The sequence below is a fragment of the Sapajus apella genome, unplaced genomic scaffold (assembly GCF_009761245.1).
Source record: "Sapajus apella isolate SASKATOON/1434 unplaced genomic scaffold, GSC_monkey_1.0 scaffold75, whole genome shotgun sequence".
In the NCBI taxonomy this organism is placed as follows: domain Eukaryota; kingdom Metazoa; phylum Chordata; class Mammalia; order Primates; family Cebidae; genus Sapajus; species Sapajus apella.
In genome coordinates this window covers 4,804,180-4,829,994 of record NW_022437015.1, presented here as the reverse complement: position 1 = coordinate 4,829,994, position 25,815 = coordinate 4,804,180, and the positions used below count along the sequence as shown (strand labels likewise).

At 36.6% G+C, this 25,815-nt stretch overlaps 1 protein-coding gene across 6 annotated transcripts in view; it reads right to left on the bottom strand.

Annotated features, from left to right (window-relative positions):
* Nucleotides 1-25,815, bottom strand: part of ATP7A (ATPase copper transporting alpha) — a 154,963-nt gene that overhangs the window by 53,672 nt on the left and 75,476 nt on the right. For all 6 annotated transcript variants that reach the window (XM_032251352.1, XM_032251349.1, XM_032251350.1 and 3 more), the window contains 4 exons: nt 16,169-16,658; nt 14,934-15,659; nt 6,276-6,482; nt 2,238-2,401 (listed from right to left, as the gene is read on the bottom strand). In XM_032251352.1, coding sequence (XP_032107243.1) covers nt 2,238-2,401; nt 6,276-6,482; nt 14,934-15,659; nt 16,169-16,658 — 1,587 coding nt within the window. The remainder of the gene's footprint in view (nt 1-2,237; nt 2,402-6,275; nt 6,483-14,933; nt 15,660-16,168; nt 16,659-25,815) is intronic.

Here is a 25,815-nt window from a genome sequence, read left to right as displayed (position 1 = left end):
TGAAGCAAATATAGCAAAATATTAATCGTAGAATCTAGCTGGTATATAGAGGGTATCTAATGTACAATTTTTCTGAATTTTCTGTATGTCTGAAAGTTTCATAATATTGAAAAAATTGGTACAAATATTTATTGTAGTAATTTCACGGTTTCATTATTTGCATTCAATTTAGGTGGAAGCGGGGACAAGGCATTGCTCTGTCACCCAGGCTGGAGTGCAATGGCATGAACACAGTTCACTGCAACCTCAACCTCCCAGGCTCAAGTGATTCTCCCACCGCAGCCTCCCGAGTAGCTGGGACTACAGGTGCATGCCACCACATCTGGCTAAATTTTTACTTTTTAAATTTTTCATTCTTATTTTTATTTTTTGAGATGGAGTCTCACTCTGTCACCCAGCCTGGAGTGCAGTGGCATGATCTTGGCTCATTGCAACCTCTGCCTCCCATATTCAAATGATTCTCATGCCTCAGCCTCCCAAGTAGCTGGGATTACAGGCACATACCACCACGCCCAGCTAATTTTTGTATTTTTAGTAGAAACAGGGTTTCACTATGTTTTGGCCAGGCTGATCTTGAACTCCTGACCTCAGGTGATCCATCCACCTCAGCTTCCCAAAGTGCTGGGATTACAGGCATAAGCCACTGTGAGCCAGCCTAAATTTTTACTTTTTGTAGAGGCGAGGTTTCACTTGCTGCCCAGACTGGTCTTGACCTTCTGTGCTCAAGTGATCCTCCCACCTCGGCCTCCCAAAATGCTGAGATTATAAGCATGATCCACCACACCCAGCCTACATTCAAATTTTTGCTTAAACTGGGATTTATTTTGGTACAAGATTAATTTTTTGTTTTACTTTTCTAAATTATACAAATAAAACTTAAATACATTCTAGCTGTAAAAATTTCAAACAATTTGAAAAGACGGAAGTTTCTCTTTGCTCTTCTCTCTCAATCCCACTCTCTTTCTGAGATAACACTGTTAATCATGTGTATACACTAGTCCTTTCTCTAGGTGTTTATACACATATATATTATATAAGTACACACACATGTAGTTTTGGATTATACCATAAGTATTACACTACAACTTGTTTTGCTTAAGTAAATAATATGTCCTTGAAATCTTTGTCAGTTACTATTGATCTATTTTACTCTTTTTAACAGCCGTACTGTATTCTATAATGCCTATACATAATTTATCTAAACATTCCCTATCAAAGGACATTTAATATAGATTGGCTCTCAATTTTTGCTCTTAAAATTATATAATAAATATAATCTCATGTATGCTCATATTTCTTCTTTTAATTATACTTTAAGTTCTTAGGTACATGTGCAGAACATCCAGGTTTGTTACATAAGTATACACGTGCCATGGTGGTTTGCTGCATCCATCCCCCCGTCATCTACATTAGGTATTTCTCCTAACGTTAGCCCTCTCCAATTCCCCCACCACCCCCTACAAGCCCTGGTGTGCATATTTCTTTTTTGTTGTTTGTTTTTTCCACATGAAGTCTCATTCTGTCACCCAGTCTGGAGTGCAGTAGTGTGATCTCGGCTCACTACAACCTCCGTCTCCAGGGTTTAAGTGATTCTCGTGCTTCCGCCTCTTGAGTAGCTAGGACTACATGTGCACACCATCATGCCTGGCTAATTTTTGTATTTTTCATAGAGATGGGGTTTCACCATGTTGGCCAGGCTAGTCTCAAACTCCTGGCCTCAAGTGAGTCCACCCGACTCAGCCTCCCAAAGTGCTGGGATTACAGGTGTGAGCCACCATGCCCAGTCCTATATGATATTTCCATAGGAAAGAATCCTAGCAGCTGATTTGCTGGGTTGAAGAAAGTGATCACTTTAAATCAATATGCCTTACACCTGGTTTTGTGACTTTATAAAATTTGAGTCATTAATGCATCTGGAATTTATTTAATTACATGCTACCAAATAGGAATCATACTACATTTTAAAAGTTAATTTTTATTTGTTCATTCAAACTCAATTCTTTTTTGGTTAATAGAGATATGACAATCATCTTTTTACATTCCATGCTTGAAGACTACTATTAAATCATACCTTATCCTTCCATTTTCCAGTTTCCTTGAAACTGGAAAATTTCAAGGAATTTTCATTTCATCATATCTTATTTTTCCCACCTTTAATTATCTTCACAACTCTTCTCTGAACCCTTACCAAGTTTTTTTCTAGAAATTTTATTAATCACACAAAAACTCTTACTTACAACAAGTTCTAGAACACCATCTCCTTCATCAGCATTTTCTATCACAGTGGCTCCAAATCCAAGCTCTCGGATGAACTCTGCTATCATTGGCGGTTGTATAACAGTAGGATTATACCTTACTTCTGCCTTGCCAGCCATCAGAGCCACAAGTATGGAATATATTCCTAAAAGCATTGATAAGAAATATAATACAGATAACATTCTTTATAAAAAGAGTAATATTATAATTACCTTTTAGCATTTCTCAAGTATGAAAGGATTAAAGTGGATCTGGAGAAATTTATTATTTAACTTTTATACCAGTCTTGACCCCAAATAATTACAACTATTGTAAAAGAGTCTCATTTTTCTTAAACTTCTTATAATGGAAATTTTCAATTATATATGTATGTGTGTGTATAAGAAGATAATAAACTTTATGTACCTATCACCTTGCTTCATAATACTAGGCTAATCTTATTTCATATATATTCCTACACCCTCCACTCACTGCCCTCTACCCAGATTACACTGAAGCAAGTCCCAGATATCACATCATTTCATGTATAAATACTTAAATATGTATCTTCTAAAAAATAAAGACTCTTGCACTTGTTTGAGACTGTATCTTAGAAGCTAATAAGACACAGTACTAGAGAAAGGGACTTGGCTGGGCATGATAGTTCATGCCTGCAATCCTAGCACTTTGGGAGGCCAAGGAGGGCGGATCACTTGAGTCCAGGAGTTCGACACCAGCCTGGGCAATATGGCAAAACCCTGTCTCTACAAAAAATTTCAAAAATTAGCTGGGCATGGTGGTATATGCCTGTGGTCTCAGCTATTCAGGAGGCTGAGGTAGGAAGATTGCTTGAGCCTGGGAGGTCGAGGCTGCAGTAAGCTGTGTTTATGCCACTGCAATGCACCATGTGTGGCAGAGTAGGATCCTGTCTCAAAAAAAAAAAAAAAAAAAAAAAAAATAGAGAAAGGAACTCATGCACTTAGGAAATCATAATTGCAGGAAAGAATCCAATAATATACCAACATATAATGTTATAATGTTATCAAATAATAGTCATTTATTTAAATTATCAGGTTTTAGTGTCTGGCACACAGTAATCTAAAAAGCTCTTATTACTAGAAAAGAAGTCCCACGCAACTTGTTAACCAAAAAAAAAAAAAAAGAGTTCATTTTATGGCATTCATGCTGTTCACTACTGCAAACCTTTTTTAACAACTATTCTTCTTCTCTAGGCCAGCAATTGCTATCGTTGTCAGGAAGAAAATTAATTCTACAGAGCAAAAATAGAAGCTCTTTCCAGGAATCTATGGCATTTGATGGCTATCTGATAGGGAATGGAGATCAATAAACCATAGATCAAGTCTGGGGTTTGATTAAAAAGAAAAAATGATTAAATATTAATTTAATAGCTTTAAATCAGTAAACAAGATAGTGGGGGGGGTGCAAAAGGAAGTAGAGATGGTTAATGGGTACAAAGAAAAAGAATGAATGAATAAGACCTAGTATGTCATAGCACAACAGTGTGACTATAGTCAATTATAATTTAATCGTACATTTAAACATAACAGAGTATAATTGAATTGTTTATAACACAAAGGATAAATGCTTGAAAGGATGGATCCCCCTTTCCATGATGTGATTATTATGCATTGCATGTTTGTATCAAAACATCTCATGTGCCCTATAAATATATATACCTACTATATACTAACAAAAAGTAAAAATTTAAAAAATAAACATATACACAGTGAAAAAAACCAAAATATCTAATATAATCTAATTTTTCTACATAAAGTGCTTACATTTTGGGCTTTGTTGCTATCAAACAATTCAAGTGATCAGTTCATAGGAAAGTGTCAGTAATATAGAAAAGGTATACAGAAAGTAGGAAAAAATATTTTTGCTTCAGCTGAATGTGATCTATGCACAAACAGAAATAGAAGGAAAAATTTAATTTCTCAAATGTCAAAAACATAAGTTAAATACTTATGTAAATTACATATAGTTTTTAAAACTCTTCAAACTACAATAAGAACTCTATTTATTTTTTAAAAATATAATATAGGGCCAGGTGTGGTGGCTCATTCCTATAATCCCAGCACTTTGGGGGGCCCAGGTGGGTGAATCACTTGAGGTCAGGAGTTCAAGACCAGCCTGGTCAACATGGTGAAACTCTGTTTCTACTAAAAATACAAAAATTAGCCAGGCATGATGGCACATGCCTTTAGTTGCAGCTACTCAGGAGGCTAAGGCAGGAAAATCACTTGAACCCAGGAGGCAGAGGTTGCAGTGAGCCGAAATGGTACCACTGCACCCCAGCCTGGGCAACAGAGTGAGACTGGTCTCAAAATATATATTACATATATATTTTATATATTTATATATTATATTAATATATATTTATAGATACATATTATTATAAAATATATATATATATATGTATATTGCAGCCTAAATTGAGAGAAGACCAACACTACTTAGCTAAAAGAGAGTGAATGTAATGACCCCAGCTAGGCTAAAGTTATTTCTAACTGGTTAAGTGGATGGAAAGGGGATAATATGGAAGTAATTGGAAGAATCAGCTTAACAGACTTTAAAAAAATTGTATTTGGCATAGACATTGCTTGTCTCATGAAAATAGCTATTTCTGAATTGCCCAAAAATAGTTGGTTCTTAAATTAAATAGAAACCTTGAATGCTTCTTTTTGCTTTCATTTGCTTGGCAACCTCCCTCCTTTTCTTTTTTTAATTAATCTAAAAAAGAATAATAGAAGCTTTAGCCTTGAGTACATTCCAGTTAGAAATCATGGAGGCTAAACTGAAGCAGAAATCATAGAATGCAGACAAGATAATATTGAACTGAAGATGGCTCTGAATACCACACATTTTGTTATAACGATGTTCTGCCCTTAATATTAATATATGAGGTGATGTGATTACTACATACATTTTGAGTGATTTTCTTAATGGTGGGGATAAGTTTACACACTAGTCCATACTTCATTATTCAGATCTGTGACTAATCATATGCATCATTAAGACACCTAGGGCTAGGGCAGCCTAAGTACCAAATCTATGACTTTGATCTCATGAAACTTCATCACATATCTTTTTTTTTGGGGATAGAGTCTTGTCCTGTTGCACAGGCTAGAGTGCAGTGGCTAGCACAATCTCAGCTCACTGCAACTTCCACCTCCCGGGTTCAAGCAACTCTGCTGCCTCAGTCTCTCGAGTAGCTGGGATTCTAAGCATGCGCCTCCAAGACCAGCTAATTTTTGTATTTTTAGTAGAGATAGGGTTTCACCAGGTAGGCCAGGCTGGTCTTGAACTCTTGACCTCAGGCAATCTGTCTTTCTTGGCCTCCCAAAGTGCTGGGATTACAGGTGTGAGTCACTGAGCCTGGCCATCATCACATATCTTCATGGTTAACAAATCTACTGTGCTATACTGGGAAGTCTATAAATATGAGTACAAATTAATAAGCTAAAACATCTGAGTGTAACTGAATTTTAAAAACTATGGCACAGATTTTCTAAGATTTTGCAACTTAAAATTAATACTTGTATACAATATTAAGTAATTTGTGAACATTTTTACCAGAAGCAAAGAGAACAATATAATTCTAAACAAACTTGTTTTTGGTCTGGTGCTTGGTCTGGGTATAGTAATAATGAAACTCTTAGGTATTATAATTGTCAGTTTTAGGCATAGCTTTAGAAGAAAATTTATGTTCCTTAAACTCTAACACAACCAAGATCCATAAAAAATAGTAATCCTGTATATTTCCTTCTGCATCTTTTTACAAATTTCACACATATACAAATATGATCATGAGGTAAACAAGATAGAAACTTTATCTAAGGGAACAAAACACTAACAAAAACTGGCTTCCAGGACATCAGGGTTGGCCCACACATTACTGAAAATCTTTATGAGGCCTTACCAAGAATCATAAACATACTTACCAAACATGTAAAAGAACAAAAAAGATGGAGTTCCCAAACTAGCAGATAAAATAACAAGCTTCAAGAGTATCTCACCTTCTTCTCGCCTTAAATTCCGTTCAATGTTTGCTACACAAGAAGCGCAAGTCATGCCAGTGACTTGTATGTAACATTTAGATGAAGTCTTTGCTTCCTCCTTGTCTTGAACTGGTGTCATCCCTTTAGCATAAAATTCATTAGTTGAAGTCAAAAGCAGCGTTTCTGATGAAGGCTGAGCTATTACTACCAACGGCTCATTCATGTCTGGTGGAAAGGAAAAGATTCTTTTCATATGCAGTATTGAACATTCTTCAAAAGCATCCTTGTCTTGCATCATAATCCATACCTCCAGGCACTGATAATCTATTCGTTTAAAACCAGCAACTTCCTACCATCCCTTAGCATTATCTCTATACTTTCTTCTGCAGTGACTTCCAATTTCTTTTTTCTTTTTTTTTTTTTTTTTTTTTTTGACTTCCAATTTCAATACTTCCCATCCCATTCTAGGAAAATCTGAGTTACCTGAATAAATAAAACTTTGTTTCTTCTAGCCATTAACTCTACTCCCAATCTCAGAGAGAGAGAGTAGTTTGTTAATGGATAGTTCTTATTTTTATAATGAAATTTTACCATCATGTTGATAATTGGCCTACTGGCATCAAAGCAATTCACAATATATTAAGTGGAACAAAAAGCAATTTGCAAAAACAGCATTGCAGTGTGCTGACATATCTATTTTTAATTTTAGTGTATGCATAGATGAGAACATGCATAAGAAAGGCTGGGGGTTACATACCAAACTATTAACAGTGGCTACTTCTGGAGAATAAGGTTAAGGCAGGAATACAATCATAGACAGATGAATCAATTTCCTCTAACTATACTTCTATATTGTTTGAATTTTGTGTGTGTGTGATGGAGTCTCGCTCTGTCACGAGGCTGGAGTGCAGTGGTGCAATCTTGGCTCACTGCAACCTCCGCCTCCTGGGTTCAAGCGATTCTCCTGCCTCTGCTTCCCAAGTAGCTGGGACTACAGGTGTGCGCCACCACACCCAGCCAATTTTTGTATTTTTAGTAGAGATGGAGTTTCAATATGTTGGCCAGGATGGTCTCCATCTCTTGACCTTGTGATCCGTCCACTTTGGCCTCCCAAAATGCTGGGATTATAGGCATGAGCCACCACACCTGGCCCTATTGTTTGAATTTTTAACATACATATATAATATTTTTAAATTTTTAAATGTCTTTGTGGACAGTGGAAGAAGAGGCAAGGAATAAGTCAGCAAAAAGTCTATTTTGCATGATGGTATTCATAGAATCTTTATGGACTGTAGAAGCTCAAATCATCCCAGAAGCTCCCTTGAAATCTCTGAAAATCTGCTATTTTGTTTTAGTTTATCCACTGCAGTATTAATTACCTTCCAAGAAAGGAGAAATTATTCTAACACATCCCTGCATCTGAAAAAAAAAAGCCAAAAATTTTCTCTTCCATTATAGAGAAAAGGAGGAAAAGAGCAAATTCCCACTAGCCTATCTAATTTGTTCATTCTTGTCCTTGGACAAAACACCAGTTCATGCCTACTTAGGTAACACACAAAGGAACCCCTGCACAGAAGAGTTGGTTTTCAGGATGTGAAGAAGAGCATGTTTGGAAAAAATTTTAACAAAAGCCTGACCATTTCCCTCAAGAATAATGATGTTGATTTCTCAAATAAGTATATTAATGCCTCTTAAATCTGAATGCATACACAATCACCTGGGGGAGCTTGTTAAAATGCGGGTTCTGACTCAGTACATCTAAGATGGGATCTGAGATTCTGCATTTCCACCAAGCTCTCAGGTGATGCCAGTACTGCCAGCCTAGGTCTGAGTATAGCAAAGGATAATTAAAAAAAAATAATTTCAACTTTTATTTTTAGATTCGGGGGTAGATGTACAAGTCTGTCACATGGAAATACCACATGACACTGAGGTTTGGATTTTGGATGATCCAGCAAAGAACACTCTGAATGGTAAAGTGTTCCTTAATTAGCCTGTCTCTGGTCTTAATGGAATCACTTTAGAAAGATACTGATTCAGATTGTGAGAACATTATTTAGAACACAGACTGTGAAATTTACCAAATAGTACTGCTGTTACATTTTTTAAAAAAAAAAAACAAAGAAAAACAAAAAGGAGGTTCAGTAGCCAAAAAGAAATCGCTTTGGTTTTGAATAAAACCATTATTTTAATCTAACCAAAAGGTTCCTTCATTCTCTCATAATTACTATTGAGGCTTAATTATGAACTTGAACAATGAAAAAAAGCTTATTCTGCCAATCACTTTACCTGTTGTTCCAGAGCATTTTCATTATTTTAGGTACCAGAGGTAACCTGGAATACCAGCTGCAATTTTCACACTCTGGAAGTACAGTATTATAAGTCATAGAGGTAGTCCTACTTTTAGCTACCTTAGCATGACCTCTAAACAAAGATCCATAAAATTGTGTCCTTTACCTCTGTGCATGTGGCAAGCAAAAGAGCAAAGGCGGGACTCCATGTTTGGATCCCCTTCCACGAACACTCCCTTCATGGAAGCCATCTTTCTCTCTCCTGGATTTTCCCTCTGGAGTCCCCTTCCATGAACACTCCCTTCGTGGAAGCCTGTCTTCCCTCCTAAACTTCATCTCTCTCTATTCCCTTCTACTCAATGTGGAAGCTGCTTTCCTCTCCTGGATTCCACCTTTCTGGATTCTCTCACTCAGTGTGAGAGTTAACTGTTTCTTTCTCCTTCTCCTGTTTCTCTCTTCTAAATTACATATTAAAAAAAAAAAAAAAAAAAAAAGAGCAAAGGCTTCTCCCTCCGCCACAGAGACAGTAAGGGTGTTACAAGGTAACAATAAATAAAATGGCTGGTTTCTTTTAACGAATTTTTCTACCGGCTGTGACAGCATTACTTACACTTCTAAAGAAATTCAAAGGAAAGTTGACTTTCCTGCACTTGAGACAACAATTACAAACCGACTCAAATTTTTCAAGAAAGGACTTCCAATCTGATACTCAAAACTGATGTGAGATTCAGCCTCTGGTGTAATGTGAAGAATAAATAAATAATCTAAAGTGGCTTTAAAATAATTATAAACATCATGTCCACAGCTTACTCTCAAATAGTTCAGAAAAAATGTATGTATGTGTATATATAAATGTATATCTGCTGAGAATGATAAACAATGTAAAATATTAACTGTGGAATCTGCATGAAATTGGTAAACAGGAATTTTCTATTTCTTGCAGTTTTTTGTAAGTTTGAAATTAAATAATAAAAAGTCACAAAAAGGAAGGAATTTAATCAAGTATTTAGTTTGCTTTGATTAGTGATTACTTCAAATATTATATCTTTTTACTTTAAGGAAATGATGATATAAAGAGGATAAAAGGCATCTCCAATTTTTCTCACTACCTTTTTTTTTTGAGATGGAGTCTTGCTCTTGTCACCCAGGTTGGAGTGCAACGGCATGATCTCAGCTCACTGCAACCTATGCCTCCCAGGTTCAAGCATTGCCCCTGCCTCAGTCTCCTGGGTAGCTGGGATTACAGGTGCCCGCCACCACACTTGGCTAATTTTTGTATTTTTAGTAGAGACAGGATTTCACCATGTTGGCCAGGATGGTCTTGAACTCCTGACCTCAGGTGATCCACCTGCCTCAGCCTCCCAAAGTGCTGGGATTACAGGCATGAGCCACTGCACCTGGCCTTTTACTATCTCTTTTAAGATTTATAGCTCATCTAGGACTAGTATGATACAAAGGCAAAATGTGTCCATCCTTCTGTCTGAGAATGGGTCGCAGAGGTAGGAGGCTGTGAGACCTGGATCGCACTGACACTTACACTTAGAAAATGCATAGTTACAATTCTGGAGACATCTCAAACTCTGATCTCTAGCAGAATCACAGAATGCAGTCATTTCATATCAACCTCTTGTCCCAATAATATGGGTCACTGTAGTTAAACTATTATCAATTCTTTTACGGTGACATTCACTATGCCAAGGTTTTTTACCTACCCATCATGGCCATTAGTATGTATGTTATAAGCCCTGACAGATTCAGGGCATATAACTGGCTCCTGATAATCATTTGTGGAATAATTGATTCTCAGGGCCCTTAACAATAGTAGGTTGAGGTAAAAGACATTGTTAAAAGTTACTGAGGCCAGGCATGGTTGCTCACACCAATAATCCCAGCACCTTGGGAGGCCAAGGTGGGTGGACTGCTTGAGCCCAGGAGTTTGAGACCAGCCTAGGCAACATAGTTAGACTCCATCTCTACAAAGAACAGAAAAAAATTAGCCGGGTGTGGTGGTACATGCCTGTAGTCCCAGCTACTCAGGAGGCTGAGGTGGGAAGATCGCGTAAGCCCCAGAAGTCAAGGCTGCAGTGAGCCATGATTGTGTCTGTGCACTCCAGCCTGGGCAACAGAGCAAGATCCAGTCTCAAAAAAAAGTTACTGAGTGTGCTGCAGTCATAGTTCCTAAGAACTAGGTAGATGCTATACATGGTGCCAGAGACTGACCAAGTACTCTTGAATTCCATTTTCTGGTTTGATCACCTAAGGTAATTGAAAAGTTGCTTTTGCTCTGCTCATATTTGTTACATAAACCCTTACAAAATGCTAGCTATTTTGGTTGGGCATGGTGGCTCACACCTGTAATCCCAGCACTTTGGGAGGCCGAAGCAGGTGGATCACCTGAGATCAGGAGTTCAAGACCAGCCTGGCCAACATGGAGAAACCTTGCGTCTACTAAAAATACAAAAATTAGCCAGGAATGCTGGCACATGCCTGTAATCCCAGCAACTTGGGAGACTGCGGCAGGAGAATCACTTGAACTTGGGCGGTGGAGTTTGCAGTGAGCCGAGATCACACCATTGCACTGCAGCCTGGGCAACAAAGTGTGACTCTGATTCCAATAATAATAATAAAATGCTAGCTATTTTAGCTATCCATATTGTGTTAAATCTAAGCACAGAAATGGGCAGTTTCTCCTGTATCTTTGGGTCTTCATTCTGAAGGCTCTTGTGTCATGTAAAACTATGATCAAATAAATTTATATGCCTTTTCTCCTAAAAAAAAAACCCACTATTTTAAATTATATTATTTAATACTATACAGTTATGACTCACTTAAATAATGGGAATATGTACTGAAAAATGCATTAGACAATTTCATCACTGTGTGACCATCATAGAGTGTACTTATCCAAACCTAGATGCTATGTATATTTTTATTTATACATATATTTTTCAGATAGAACACCAAATGTCCTAGCTAATGAATATAAAACATTTCTCCTATTTGATCTGCTATGCCAATATCAAATGCCTTATATGAGGTTTCTGTATATGCTCCATTATAATCTTATGGGACCACCATCGTCTATGTGGTCCATTGTTGATCAAAATATTATTCAAACTTCTGGACTTCTTTGTGTAAACAAGGTTAATACAGATTTAATTTAGAGATTTCAAAGGTCAATGGATCACATTATCCAGATCAGTGTTCTCAAACTTTAATGTGCAAATGAATTACCTGGAGAGCTCATTAAAATTAAAATGTAGAATTTGATTTACTGGGTCTGCAGTGGGCCAGAGTCTCATTTATAACAAAGTCCCAGGTACTGCTTGTTTGTGAACCACACTTGCAAAAATGAAAGTTGCAAAAATATAAACCCAAATGAATAGAAAAAATTCGGTTTTTGAGTTCAATCTGAAAGTTTATGATGCCCTTGCTTACTGTAATAACAGATACCACATTTGAACATGAAAAATATTTCAGTTTTATACCACATGTGATATAAGATGATGATATTTGAGTTCCTATATTTAAGAGGCATAGGAATATTATAATGTAAGTAACTTGTTTTAGTGATACTGATAAAAACTAATTTATGTGGTATTCATCATTTACAACATAATCCATTATACATGTCAAAGTATTTTAATAGAAACTCTGAGAAATAACCCAACATTACGATTTAGTGAAATGTGAATCAATATATTTTCAACACTGTTATTTTGAAAATAAAAAAAAAAAAAATTAACTGGGCCAGATACGGTGGCTCATGCCTATAATCCCAGCACTCTGTGAGGCAGAGGCGGGCGGATCGCCTGAGGTCAGGAGTTCCAGACCGGCCTGACCAACATGGTGAAACCCGTCTCTACTAAAAACACAAAAAAAAATTAGCTGAGCATGGTGGCGTGAGCCTGTAATCCCAGCTACTCAGGAGGCTGAGGCAGGAGAATCACTTGGACCTGAGAGGTGGATGTTGCAGTGAGCCGAGATCACACCATTGTACTCTAGCATGGGTGACACAGCAAGACTCCCTCTCAAAACAAAACAAAACAAAACAAAAACAATTTAGTGGTGATAGGTAAAAGGAAATTTTGCTGAAACTAATTTTAGTCATTTTTATGGCTCCTTGATATAACTGTACTTATTTCCAACTTAAATTTTTCTTCTGGTTTCATAATTATTTCCTTTTGCAATTATTGATTTCATATACTTTGTTCAGACTTTTGGTACTAGAGGCTCTTTAACATTTTAGTGTTCTGTATAAAAATTTTCTAATAGAGAATGATGTATCGCTTTTTTGGAGCAAAAGAATCTAATTTTTCAGATTAGATTCTAATCTAAAATCTAATTTTTTTAGGCTGGAGTACAATGGCAAGCTCACGGCTCACTGCAGCCTTGACTTCCAGGCTATAGTGATCTTCTCAGCTTTGCCTCCTGAGTAACTAGAACTACAGGTGTATGTCACCATGCCCAGCTGATTTTTTTGTATTTTTTGTAGGGACTGGGTTTAGTCATTTACCCAGGCTGGTCTCGAACTTTTGGGCTCAAGTGGTCTGCCTGCCTCAGGCTCCAAAAGTGCTAGGATTATAGGTATGAGTCACCGTAGCTGGCCAGATTCTAATCTAAAATCTCAAAAGATTAAGATTTTGTGATTTTCTACATTAAAGTGAGAATTTGAGGTGGGAATGTAAAATGGTACAGCTACTTTGAAAAACAGTACAGCAGTCCCTCAAAAAGTTTAATTGCCATATGACCCAGCAATTCCACTCCTAGTTATATGTCCAGGAGAAATAAAAACATATGTTCATATAAAAACTTACACACAAATGTTCCTAGCAGTATTATACATAATAGGCAGAGAGTGGAGACGATCCAAATTCTCATCAACTGGTGAATGAAGAAACAAAAATGTGATATATCCATAGAATGGAAAAATATTCAGCAATAAAAAGGAATGATGTTCTAATATATACTACAACATGGATGGACCTTGAAAACATGGTAAATAAAATAATCCAGGCACAAAAGGACAAATGTTATATGATTCCAATTAAATGAGGTACCTAGAATAATGAAATTCAGAGACAGAAAGTAGAACAGTGGTTATCAGGAGCTTGGGGAAGGGAAGGAGAAATTAGCAATGACTGCCAATGGATATGTGATTTCTTTTGGGAGTGATGAAATGATCAAAAATTATATAGTGATGATGGCTGGAAAACTATGTAAGTATACTAACAACCACTGGATTGTGTACCTTAAATGGGCAAATTTTATGGTATGTGAACTATGTGTCAATTTTAAAAGTGAGAATTCTATCATTTCTACCATTTGTCATCGATACTAAAATTAAGAACTAAAAATTAATAATGGTATGTTTCTGAGTCCTCTCTCACATTAATCGACCATACCAATTTGGAGATATGTTAAATGTTTTACTCAGTTTTAGTGAGCCTAAAAAAGGAATATTACTATTTGATATCTTTCATTCTAATCAGGATAGCAAAGATTAATTATATTGTCTGGAAATTCGTTGTATAACTTTTCAATTGTTATTTCAAGCAAAAATTTCATTTGGGCATTTTTCAGTTTAATTCAAGGCCAGGTTTAATTCTGGTTCAAAAGAAAAATTTCACATAATTAAATTCTATTGGATATACATTTTTTGTTTCAGTTCAAAAGTAAGAGCTGTCAGGAAATATGAAAACTTTGGGACAGCTCTGAAGTCAGTTTAATTTGAATGCCTAAATATAAAACTACAGTTAATCCTATTATTTATTTCAACTACTTTTCTTTTTAAAAGAGCACTGGCTTTACCCATTATATAAATACATGGCTACATACATACATTCTTGTTGTAAAAACAACTTATAAAACCAGGAAAGCACAACGGAAACAAAAATCACATTTATCCTACCACCCAAAGATAATCACTGTTAAAATTATGGTTCATGTCCTACCAGGAATCTTATTCATACACATAACAATATATACATGGTATTAATTCAGGTACATTTTTTAATAAAATTTTCATCACAGTGTATATATAGCTTTTCAGTTTTTTTTTTAATTTAACAAAATATCTCAGACACTTTCCTGTGGCATTAATTATCTTTAATATCATGATGTTTCGTGGCTTCATAGCACTTCATCATTAGTTATTTATTGTTGTACCATAAGTTATTTATTGTCTCTAGTTTTTAAATATTATGAGCAATTATACAAACATCCTTATGCGTCTTTGCATACACTGCTGGCTACCTCCATAGGATTTATTTGCAAAAGTGGAATTACAGTGCCCATGAATCATTTCTCATCGATAAATGCTAAAAGAAGCAGTAAAATGGAAATAAAAGAACACTAGGGGAATCAAAGAAAAAATTATAATTACCTGACAAGGTAGCATCAAATCCCATGTCTTCTATTGCTTCTCTCAAGGTTTCTGGAGAGGTTAGTAGAGGATCATACTCAACAGTCCCATTGCTATTTGCAAGGGAGACTCGTATGGATTTTACACCTGGCTTTTTTGATATGACACCCTCAATAGACTGCACACAGGAATTACAAGTCATGCCATCAATGTTTATCACAGTTTCTTGTGTCAGAGGCTGGCTAACTACATTCAAAGGAATCTTCTGAAGAGATGAGCTGGAGGGAGAGTTTGAGGTACTCTCAAATTCACTTGAGATACTAACTCTATATTGTCCTGGTGATACGTCCTCTATTGCTTTTCTCAGGCATTCTGGAGTGATTGAGCTTGCATTATACTTTACAATGGCAGACCTATTCTCTAAAGAAACTACTATGCTGCTTACATACTGGAGTGTAGATAAAGCACTTTCAATATTTGACACACATGATTTACAATGCATGCCATCAATGATGAAAGTGGCTGTTGAGTCATTTGTATATGATGGACTCCTTTGCTGTGATCCTTCTGAAGATTTAACTGGTGTGTTTTTTAGACGCTGTACATCAATAGCTCCCAATTTGAGGTACTTGGGCTGCTTTTTGACGAATGCTGGAAAGCCCATAGCTTCAATCTGCTTTTTCATTTCCTCTACTGAGATAAGATGAGGTTGATAAACAATAGTAGCTTCTTGATTGTCCAGGGAGACTAGTTAATAAAAGGAAACAATTATTTAATTCAGTTATTCCAGGGCTACTTCAGAAAACATTTTGTTTTCTAAATCAATAACCACAAATAATTGTTTCTCTCTCATTCTCATCATCATCTTTTTTTAACTTTTTTTTCCCAGAAAATATTATTGGCATAGACTAGAAACAAGTAGGAGATATGACCACTGTAGCTATGGTCTCCAAGTTTCTCCATGCCTTAGTAGAAATACATTAGAGGTAAAGAGTATCCTAATCATGTTGTGTTAAGAACCCTGAATGCCATGAATTGTCAACCCCACTGCCTTTTCTTCAGTTCAAGGTTCAGGTAACCTTTAATTATAATCATTAACTTTAATGACATTAATCCTGGGAATATGCTGTACCTCAATGAAACAGCAAGCACTCTAGTCTCATGGATTCAAAACTCATGCTTAAGAAGAAAGCAAAAAGTTAAAAGATCAAAACAGACATCTAAGAAAACAATCAAACAACACTAGACACATTTACCTTTAATTCGCTGAACACCTTGCAGTTTCCCAATTTTTCCTTCAATGGTGCTAGTACATGAATGGCAGGTCATCCCTTCCACTTTCATCTTCAGCATGACTTCACCAACTTGAGCCATACTATGATCTTCACAAGCTCCTGACTTTTTCTCCAGTGTTCCAGTATCTAAACTGAGATCCGGAACCAGCTCTCTTATCTGACTGGCACTTACTACAGAAGGGATTATTGTCACTGCTAGAGTTCTTTGCTGAGGGTAAATTTTAATGTCTGTCACACCCTTGGTCTTGAGTAATGTGCTTTGGATACGGTCCCATGGCAAAGTCAGTGAAGCGGTAACAGTCAGAAACAAGGTGTCAGTTAAAACAGGGAGAGGGTCAGGATTATGGAGAATGGCATCAAAGCCCATGTCATCAATAGCTTCCTGCAGGGTCTTTGGAGTCTGTAGTTTAGGGTCATAAATAATAGTTGCATTTTTTTCTTCCAGTGATACCTTTTGGAAAGAAATTCTAAAAGTCAGTTTAATTAAATTCTATGACATAGGATTTAAAATATCAATCATCACACCGCATTTAAGAAGAGTAAGACAACTCAATCTAATGGAGTTTCCCTATTAGTTTTCACCTTTACTATTCTTGTTAGAAAGAAACATAAAATGTCTTGTGTACCTACAAGAATGGTAAAGTTATATACGTAGACATATGTGACTGTGGTACCTATCAGGTATTTGAAACATGTATATTGACAAACACACCCTAGAATTTCACAACAAAGTACAAACTACTCTTTCCTTCTACCTCCTTTCATAAATTACTCCAACAATGCTCACTCTACCAGTTGAAAATGTTATACATGAAACAGAATCAGCTACAAAAAAAATAAAAGGTAATATGAAGTTTAATCTTTTAAAATGTTCAGTTTCTTAAAAATATGTACAACTATTATATATCAATTAAAAAAATAAAAATAATGTCCAATTAGGATAACTTTGTTCACAAGAAAAGGTATAAACATGCCAGTTTATGAGTGAAGGCAGTATTCATAGGATTTTAGAGCATATACTCCTATATCCCCCTAAGTCACTAGAGCATAGTATTAATTTTGTTCAAAATAAGAACATCTTTATTGTTTTGCCTAATTAGATAATAAAACAACTATTATATTTTTAAAGCTTAGCTACTGCATATAATTTAACTTATTGTCATGACTGCATCTCTTTGGCTGACAGCTTACAAAGATTCGTGATGAAGATACACACACACACACGCACACGCACAAATACTGGGTTGGTATTTTAGAGAAGGATCATTTTGGAGGAAGATGATAGTGAAATAGAGTGGAGTGATATAGGAGGCAGGGCTATCAGCTAGGAGGCTACTGTAATTGCAACAGTAGTACTCCACTTATTAGCCAACTATACTCATTAGTTCTACCAACTGAAAACTGAGCAAATATGCCCTATTATCTTCCAGGGCTTATAATATAAGGGTCATACGCATAAATAGATAGGAAAGTTCTTTGTAGCAGTAGTGAATTATATAAGGTTAACCACAGAGCAACTAATATTTATTGAGCACTTATTATGTGTGTCAGGAACTGGAATTCTCAGGATACAAAGCTGCACATGTCACAGGAACAATAGGACAGAGAATACAGAAAAGGGATACCCATTCATCCTTGGGAATATGGGTCAGAAAGGTCTTCTTAGGAGAGATAGTACCTGAGTGTTAAAGGACAAACAGGAATCAGCAAGGATATATGAGGCAGGGAATTCCAGACAAATGGAAGCAAAAAACAGAGAAAGATAAGAGGCTTGAGAATTAGGCAATTGTCCTATTATGGGGTTCGATACACCAATAATGGTTTATAATTTATCCTATAGGTAATAGAAAGCCATAAAAAAGTTCAGCAGATTAAATTTTCATTTTAGAGAAGGATCATTTTGGAGGCAGTGTGGAATATGATAGTGGAGTAGGGTGGAGTGATATAGGAGGAAGGGCTATCAGCTAGGAGGCTACTGCAATTGTAACAGTAATACAATAGAGGGTCTGAATTAAGGCATTAATATTGGGGGCAAAGAGAAAAGAGGCAGCTCCAAGATATATTTAGAAGGGTAGGACCTCCTAACAAGACATGTAGAGTAAAGGAGGTGACTAGGGTAACTTAAAGGTATCTGGCTTGGGCCAGTGGATAGATAGATGGTGGTGCCATTAACTGATATCAGAAAAAGAGGAGGAAATTAAGAGGTTAAAGTGGAGGGAAAGTGGAGATGATTAATTTAGCACTGGACCTATTGATTTTGAGATAGAAGTAGGATATTAATATTCAAAAACCAGCTAAATATGGGTGTACTAATTTCCAGTGAAAAGCTTTGTTCCACAAAATAAAAACTCAAAAATATAATTAAAAGTAATTCAGAGTAGAAAATCTCTCTTTAAATTGTCTACAATAGTTAGTACAATAGTTAGTTATATCTTTCACTTATTTTAATGAACACATTTTTATTTCTTCCTTTAGCTTGATAATTGATGACTATGTCTTTGGGTGAAAATATTAAATATACCCGTGGCATGGAAAGTTTCCAAGACTCTGATAATTCTAGTTGGCTAGTTTGTTCTTAGGGATGGAAGAGATCACTATAGCATAAATGATCCAAAACAGAAGTGGAGAAATAATTTATATTTGGTTTTGAATTATACTATATAACATTTTCCATGAAAAAAAAAAAAACGCAGAATAGTGAAACCACATGGAGTTGAGACATACACTTTTGAAAGAGATGCAATGTAACAGTAGCCACCATCAGATGAAGACTTTTGTGTCCTTGTGTTTTTAAAGAGGGCCTCTTTTAAACTTTAATGTCACTCCCCTGAGGTGATTTTATGATTAAGAAAATAACTCTTTAAATAATTTAAACTTTCCAACTGAAGGGGAAGATGAAGAACAGAGCAGTGGTTTCCAGGGGTAAGAGGTAGGGGAAATGGCAGCAAGAGGGAGTTTTTTGGGATAGCAGGACTGTGCCATGTCCTGGTTGTGGTGCTGTTAAATCTATACATGTGTTAACATTCACAAAACTAAAAAAAAGTTCATAAAACTATATACTCAAAAAAGTCAATTTTACTGGATGATTATTTAAAAAAAAAAACTATTAAATAAGATTAAAAATTTAGCTTTTCGGTTGCACTAGCCACATTTCAAGTGTTCACTGGCCAATGTAGTTAGACATATCACACAGGGCAGATACACAGTATTTCCATCATCACAGACCATTCTTGGGTAATATTACTCTAGGTACTACTATACTTTTTCTGATAAAGTACCAATGTAAAGGATTCTTGCCCATTAAATACATCATATCTGGTACACCTTAAACAATCCCCTGCAGGGGTTCCTTGCAACCCTCCCCTCCCCCACACCAAAAACATCAATTTACCAACATAACAGTCAGAAATTGTTCTCATTTTAAAAGTAAAAATCACTTTGTCAGGCTGGGTGGCCCACACCTGTAATCCTAGCACTTTAGGAGGCTGAGGTGGTTGGGCAGATCACTTGAGCTCAGCAATTCCAGACCAGTCTGGGTAACATGGTGAAATCCTGTCTCTACAAAAAAATACAACAATTACCCAGGCATGGTGGCACACTCCTGTAGTCCCAGCTACTCGGGGGGCTGAGGTGGGAGGATTGCCTGAGCCCGAAGGTTGAGGCTGCAGTTAGCCAAAATTGTGCCACTGCGTTCCAGTCTAGGTAACGGAATATGACACTGTCTCAAAAAAAAAAAACCACTTTGTCACTGGATGGTTTGCTATACTTTCTAACTGCTTTAGCCTATCTTTTATTTATAAAAGGCATAAGAAAACTATGCATAAAATACTATACAAAAGAGAAGTCAAAGTACCCTATGTTACTTGCACGCTGCAGATGAGAAAACACTTCTTTCTTTAGTAAATTCTATTTCTGTTTTAGAAGGTGACCAACCAGGCTGGGCGCAGTGGCTCACGCCTGTAATCCCAGCACTTTGGGAGGCTGAGGCAGGTGGATCACCTGAGGTCAGATGCTTGAGACCAGCCTGACCAACATGGTGAAACCCTGTCTTAAAAAAAAAAAAAAAAAAAATGGTGACCAACCACACCTAGCACAAACAAAAACATCCCTCTTTGGGGTAACAGAACTCAATTTTTTTCCTCTGAATGATGGATAGCAAAACGACTTTTCGAACCTAAGGTCTCAAAAGCAAACAAAATTTAATAACATCTTTTTTTCTTTTAAGAGGAAATTCACACAGTAATTATCACAGTACAGCTCTGAGTGCTAAATCTTTGGGCAGGAAGTAAAAATGGTACTTATCAGCTGGGTGCAGTGGCTCACGCCTGTAATCCCAGCACTTTGGGAGGCTGAGGTGGGCGGATCACTTGAGGTCAGAGCTTGAGGCCAGCTTGGCCAACATGGCAAAACCCCGTCTCTACCAAAAACACAAAAATTAGCTGGGCGTGGTGTCGCACGTCTATAATCCCAGCTACTCGGGAGGCTGAGGCAGGAGAAGCACTGGAACCCGGGAGTCGAAGGTTGCAGTGAGCAGAGATCGTGCCACAGCATTCCAGGCTGGGTGGCAAAGCAAGACTTCGTCTCAAAAAAAAAAAAAAAAAAAAAGGTACTTATCTATTCAACAAACATTTACTGAATGCCCATCATGTGCCGGGCACTATGCTAGCTGCTAGAGATACAATGGTGAGCAAAACCAGGCAGACTCCATAGAGATGGAAAGTGCTGACAGCAGTCTGATTCTGGATCTGTGCTGCTCTCCTTTCGTATGTCCCCTAACCCCGACCCCTGCTCCAAAAATAACCTCCCTTCCCCGCCCTACCCCACCTTCCTACTCCCCACATTATTCCAATATTTCAACAGCTTCTTTTTTTCAGAATGTTTTATTAGGAGCCAATGCTGTTATTTTTATCTTCAGAGGAACTATTTTTCCATTATATCAATAGTTCCTTTGGGCCAGCACGGTGGCTCATGCCTGTAATCCCAGTACTTTGGCATGCCGAGGTGGGTAGATCACTTGAGGCCAGGAGTTTGAAACCAGCCTGGCCAACATGGTGAAACCCCGTCTCTACTAAAAATATAAAAATTATCCGGGCATGGTGGTGGGTGCCTGTAATCCCAGCTACTCAAGAGGGTGAGGCACAAGAATCGCTTGAACCCGGGAGGCGGAGGTTGTAGTGAGCTGAGGTCATGCCACTGCATTCCAGCCTAGGCAAGACAGCCAGACTCCGTCCAAAAAGAAAAAAAAATAGTTCCTCTGAAAATAAATATAAAAGCCTGCAAATTATGAATATAGCTCATAGGAAAGACTCAAGGTGGAGGACTATTCACTGTATTTTGATGAAGGCAGTAGTGGGAGAGAAAAAAGGAAACTAAATGTACTCTGTGGCCTTCATAGTATAAATGGTGGTGTAGAGAGTGCTGTCACAGGGATTGTAAAGATCCATTATTTTAATCTTTGTGGTGTTCTTTGTCTCTTGAAATGTCAAACATGAAATTCAGGCGCAGTATACGTCTGAATTTGCATATGATTTCTGTATAATTTGCATAAACCCACAAAGACTGTATCTTCTATTCTTAGGCAATATGAAAGCTAGAACCTTAAACAAATCACGATACCTCTGAAGGCTTGTTTCCTGAGAGACTAGATAAAATAATCTTTTTAGTTCTTTCTATAAAAGCTCAAAAAACTATGCTACTACCAGGCTGTCATCGGCACATCTTTTTTCTTTTATATTCTTTCTTATTTGATAAGGAAAGGCGCTATAAAGTGTCCCTCAAAAATTCATATGTTGAAGTCCTAATTCCCAAGGTGATAATATTGGCCAAGGGCCTTTGAGAGGTGATTAGGTAATGAAGATAGAGCCCTCAAGAGTGGGATTTGTGCCCTTATAAAAGAGGTCCCAGAGAGCTGCCCTGTCCCTTCCACCATGTGAGGACACAAGGAGAAGGTGCCATCTATGAACCATGAAGTCAATCCTCACCAGACACCAAATTTGCCAGCACTTTGATTTTGGTCAAGCAATTCCCAGCTTCCAGAATTGCGAGAAATACATTTCTGTTGTTTATAAGCCACCCACTTTATGGTATTTTCTTATAGCTTCCTGAACAGACTAAGACAAAGGTGACCCAGGTTCGTTTATGAAGGCCAGGAAATTGAATAAATTGCCCAAGAAACTCAACAAGAAAATGAAAGAGCTAGCATTCAAATGCAGGTGTATGTAACTCCAAAGTCTACACTCTTTCCATCTATAAATGATTAGGCTGGATGATCTACAGTTTCCTTGGAAAACTAAAATTCTATGTCTATGATTTGAGCAATGTGTGGCTTATAAATAATCTGAAAGTATATAATATTTCTAGTGTTTGGATGAAATTTTAACTGTTTTTTTTTCCCTCGCATTTTACATATTCTTCCATGCTACTTTAAATTTGAAATGATTTTAAAACATATTTGAGTTTTTAGCAGAACTGACAATCAGGACGTTCTAATATTTCCACACTTTTAAAAGTCACTACGGGAAAATAACTTAGCTAAAGTTTTAGCACATTGAAATTCCTTTTTATCCCCCAGGAATCAATTTATATATGATCATAATAAATTCAGGTACGCATGCTGCTCAGTGTGGGAGTCTTCAGATAGTTTAAAGTTTACTTTCTTACATTTTCATATAGCAACTCAACGTAAAGGTGATAAATTTTTCACAGCTTGAAAGGAATTCTGTTCTTTTACAGATTTGGAGACTGAAGTCAGAAAAGTGACATGATTAATCAATTATCCTGAATTTCTAATATGTTTGATTCACCACCCATATTTTTGAATCAACTAAAAACTATTTATAATACACAAAAGGATTCTCATTTGTAATACATATAATCTCAATACAAATTCCATTACAGTTTGTTGAAAAAAATAATATGTTTACATTAATAGGGTAACACTACTTGATGCTTCAATATAGAATACTGATAATTAAAGTATCATAAGAGGAAGCCATCAAGCTCCATGAACATTTATCCTATTTGACTAAGCTAAATAAAAGTTACCACTTTAAAACTATTAAATGAGGTTACAAACTAGAAAAAGACAATTCTTAGAAACTAAATAATAGTCCAAAATAAATCTAAAAATTCAAAAATCAAATATTTTAAGATAAAAAAGATGCAGAGATTCTGATAGTTTTTATTAAGTTGTAGCATTGCTTTTCATGAACTAAACTATCTTTAAACTGCGTACTCTGTCATAATTTTCATTTCTAATATATTCATTATCTCTCTCTCTTCGCCCTCTCTCTCTCTCTCTAAAAGACAGAGACTTGCTATGTTGCCCAAGCTGTTCTTCGACTCCTAGTCTCAAGCAATCCTCCCACCTCGTCCTCCCAAAGTACTGGGATTACAGCATGAACTACTATACCTGGCCATTTTTAATGTATTTTCACTTTGCTTCAAAAATTATACAACAAATGCATGATTGTTCATTATAAAAATTTAAATATAAAAATACACAAAAGAAATAGTAAAAGTTCCTCTTCACACCATTCCTTCACTGCTAAATTTTTTGTCTTGGATTCGACCTTCCTTTGATCCTCAGAATAGATTTCAACTAAATCAGAAACTTAAGCCTCTTTGAAGCTGATTCTACATCTCCATGGATAAATGATTATTACCTACTACTTTATAACAATAAAAATGCCTATGCTACTCTAATATAGTATTGGTGACAGAGTACCAGTTTGATAAACAAAATGTCCAGTGCACTGTCATTTGCCATAGAAAAAGTTAAGAAGCCAAAAAGAGTCCCATATAGAAAGAAAAATATTAGATGGGTATCTATATATTGATGTGGAAGAATATCTAAGGCATATTTGCTAATTTTTAAAAAAAGCAAGGTGCAGAATGATGTAGATAGTATGCTTCCATTTTTCAGAAAAAAAGGGATACACGCACATCAAGTAAATATACTTATGTACATGTAAATAGTTTTGGCTGGGCGCAGTGGCTCACGCCTGTTATCCTAGCACTTTGGGAGGCTGAGGCAGGCAAATCAGCTGAGGTCAGGTGTTCAAGACCAGCCTGGCCAACATGGCAAAACCTGTCTCTACTAAAAGTACAAAACTTAGCCTGTAATCCCAGCTACTCAGGAGGCTGAGGCAGGAGAATTGCTTGAGCCCGGGAAGTGGAGGTTGCAGTGAGTCCACGCACTCCAGCCTGGACAAGAGTGAGACTCTGTCTCCCAAAAAAAAAAAATTTAAAAAAAAAAAAAAAGTTTTTTTTTTGTTTTGTTTTTTTTTTTGTTTTTTTTTAATAAAGACGAGGTTTCACCATGTTGGTCAGGCTGGTCTTGAACTCCCAACCTCAAGTGATCACCCGCCTTGGCCTCCAAAGTGCTTGGATTACAGGCGTGAGCCACCATGCCCGGCCAAAAAAGTTTTATATTAACAGTCTTTCTGGAAGAATACATATATATAGGACAACTGGTTTCCCTTGGGAAAGGAATTTCACTCTGCAAATGTGTTACTTTTTCAATAATAAAAACACCAATTAATTTTAAGCGGAGTGAGGAATGTATTTATTGATCCAATGGAGGAATTTAGTAACTGCTAGCATTGATGTGGTCATTTTTCTATTGATGTAGTCATTTTCTATTGATGTGGTCTATATTAAGAGGCGGGGTGAGGTGGCTCACACCTGTAATCCCAGCACTTTAGGAGACTGACGCAGGCAGATCATGAGGTTAAGAGATGGAGACCATCCTAGCCAACATGGTGAAACACTGTCTCTTCTAAAAATACAAAAATTAGCCAGACATGGTAGCATCTATCTGTAGTCCCAGCTACTTGGGAGGCTGAGGCAGAAGAATCGCTTGAACCTAGGAGGCAGAGGTTGCAGTGAGCAGAGATCGTGCCACTGCCACTGCACTCCAGCCTGGGTGACAAAGTGAGATTGTCTCAAAAAAAAAAAAAAGAATGGACTATAGCCTTTACCTAATTAAAGGGGAAAAGCACTCAAAAAGTTAGCATTGTAAGTTTCAGGGACAAACTAATTTGTTAATAAGGCATTAACCTTTGGAATCATTCAGTACTTATATCTAATTAAATTTGTTTTTACATTTCCACTTTCAAAAAGGCCAAACAACCCCAGGGAAAGATCTTCACATTATCTGCCTATTTTACTTTTCTCTTGAACAGACCACAAGGGTAATTAAATTAAACTTCAGGTTAATCCCTTTAAAGTCTACAGTCTTAGCACTAGCAAGACAAACAAGAAAATTACATTTATTTTATCGTATAACTTAGGACATAATTCCCAGAATGTATTTAAATACTAAAGCTGCAGAGGCAAATAGTCATATTCTATTTATTCCAAAATTACAGATTTCCTGACTATTCACTCTCTTTGAATTATGTTAATTAAAGCTCTAATCTGTTCTGCTGTTGCATTTTTCAACAAAGCAACTTTATATAATTTAGTATCACAATTAATATTCCTTCATTCCAAACACTAGCAAGAGCTCCTTAGTTGAAACACTCTTCTCCCCAAATCTGCTTTCTAAATTAACTGCACCTGAGTCTTAATTATAATCCTAGAAGTTATAATCCAGAAATATTATT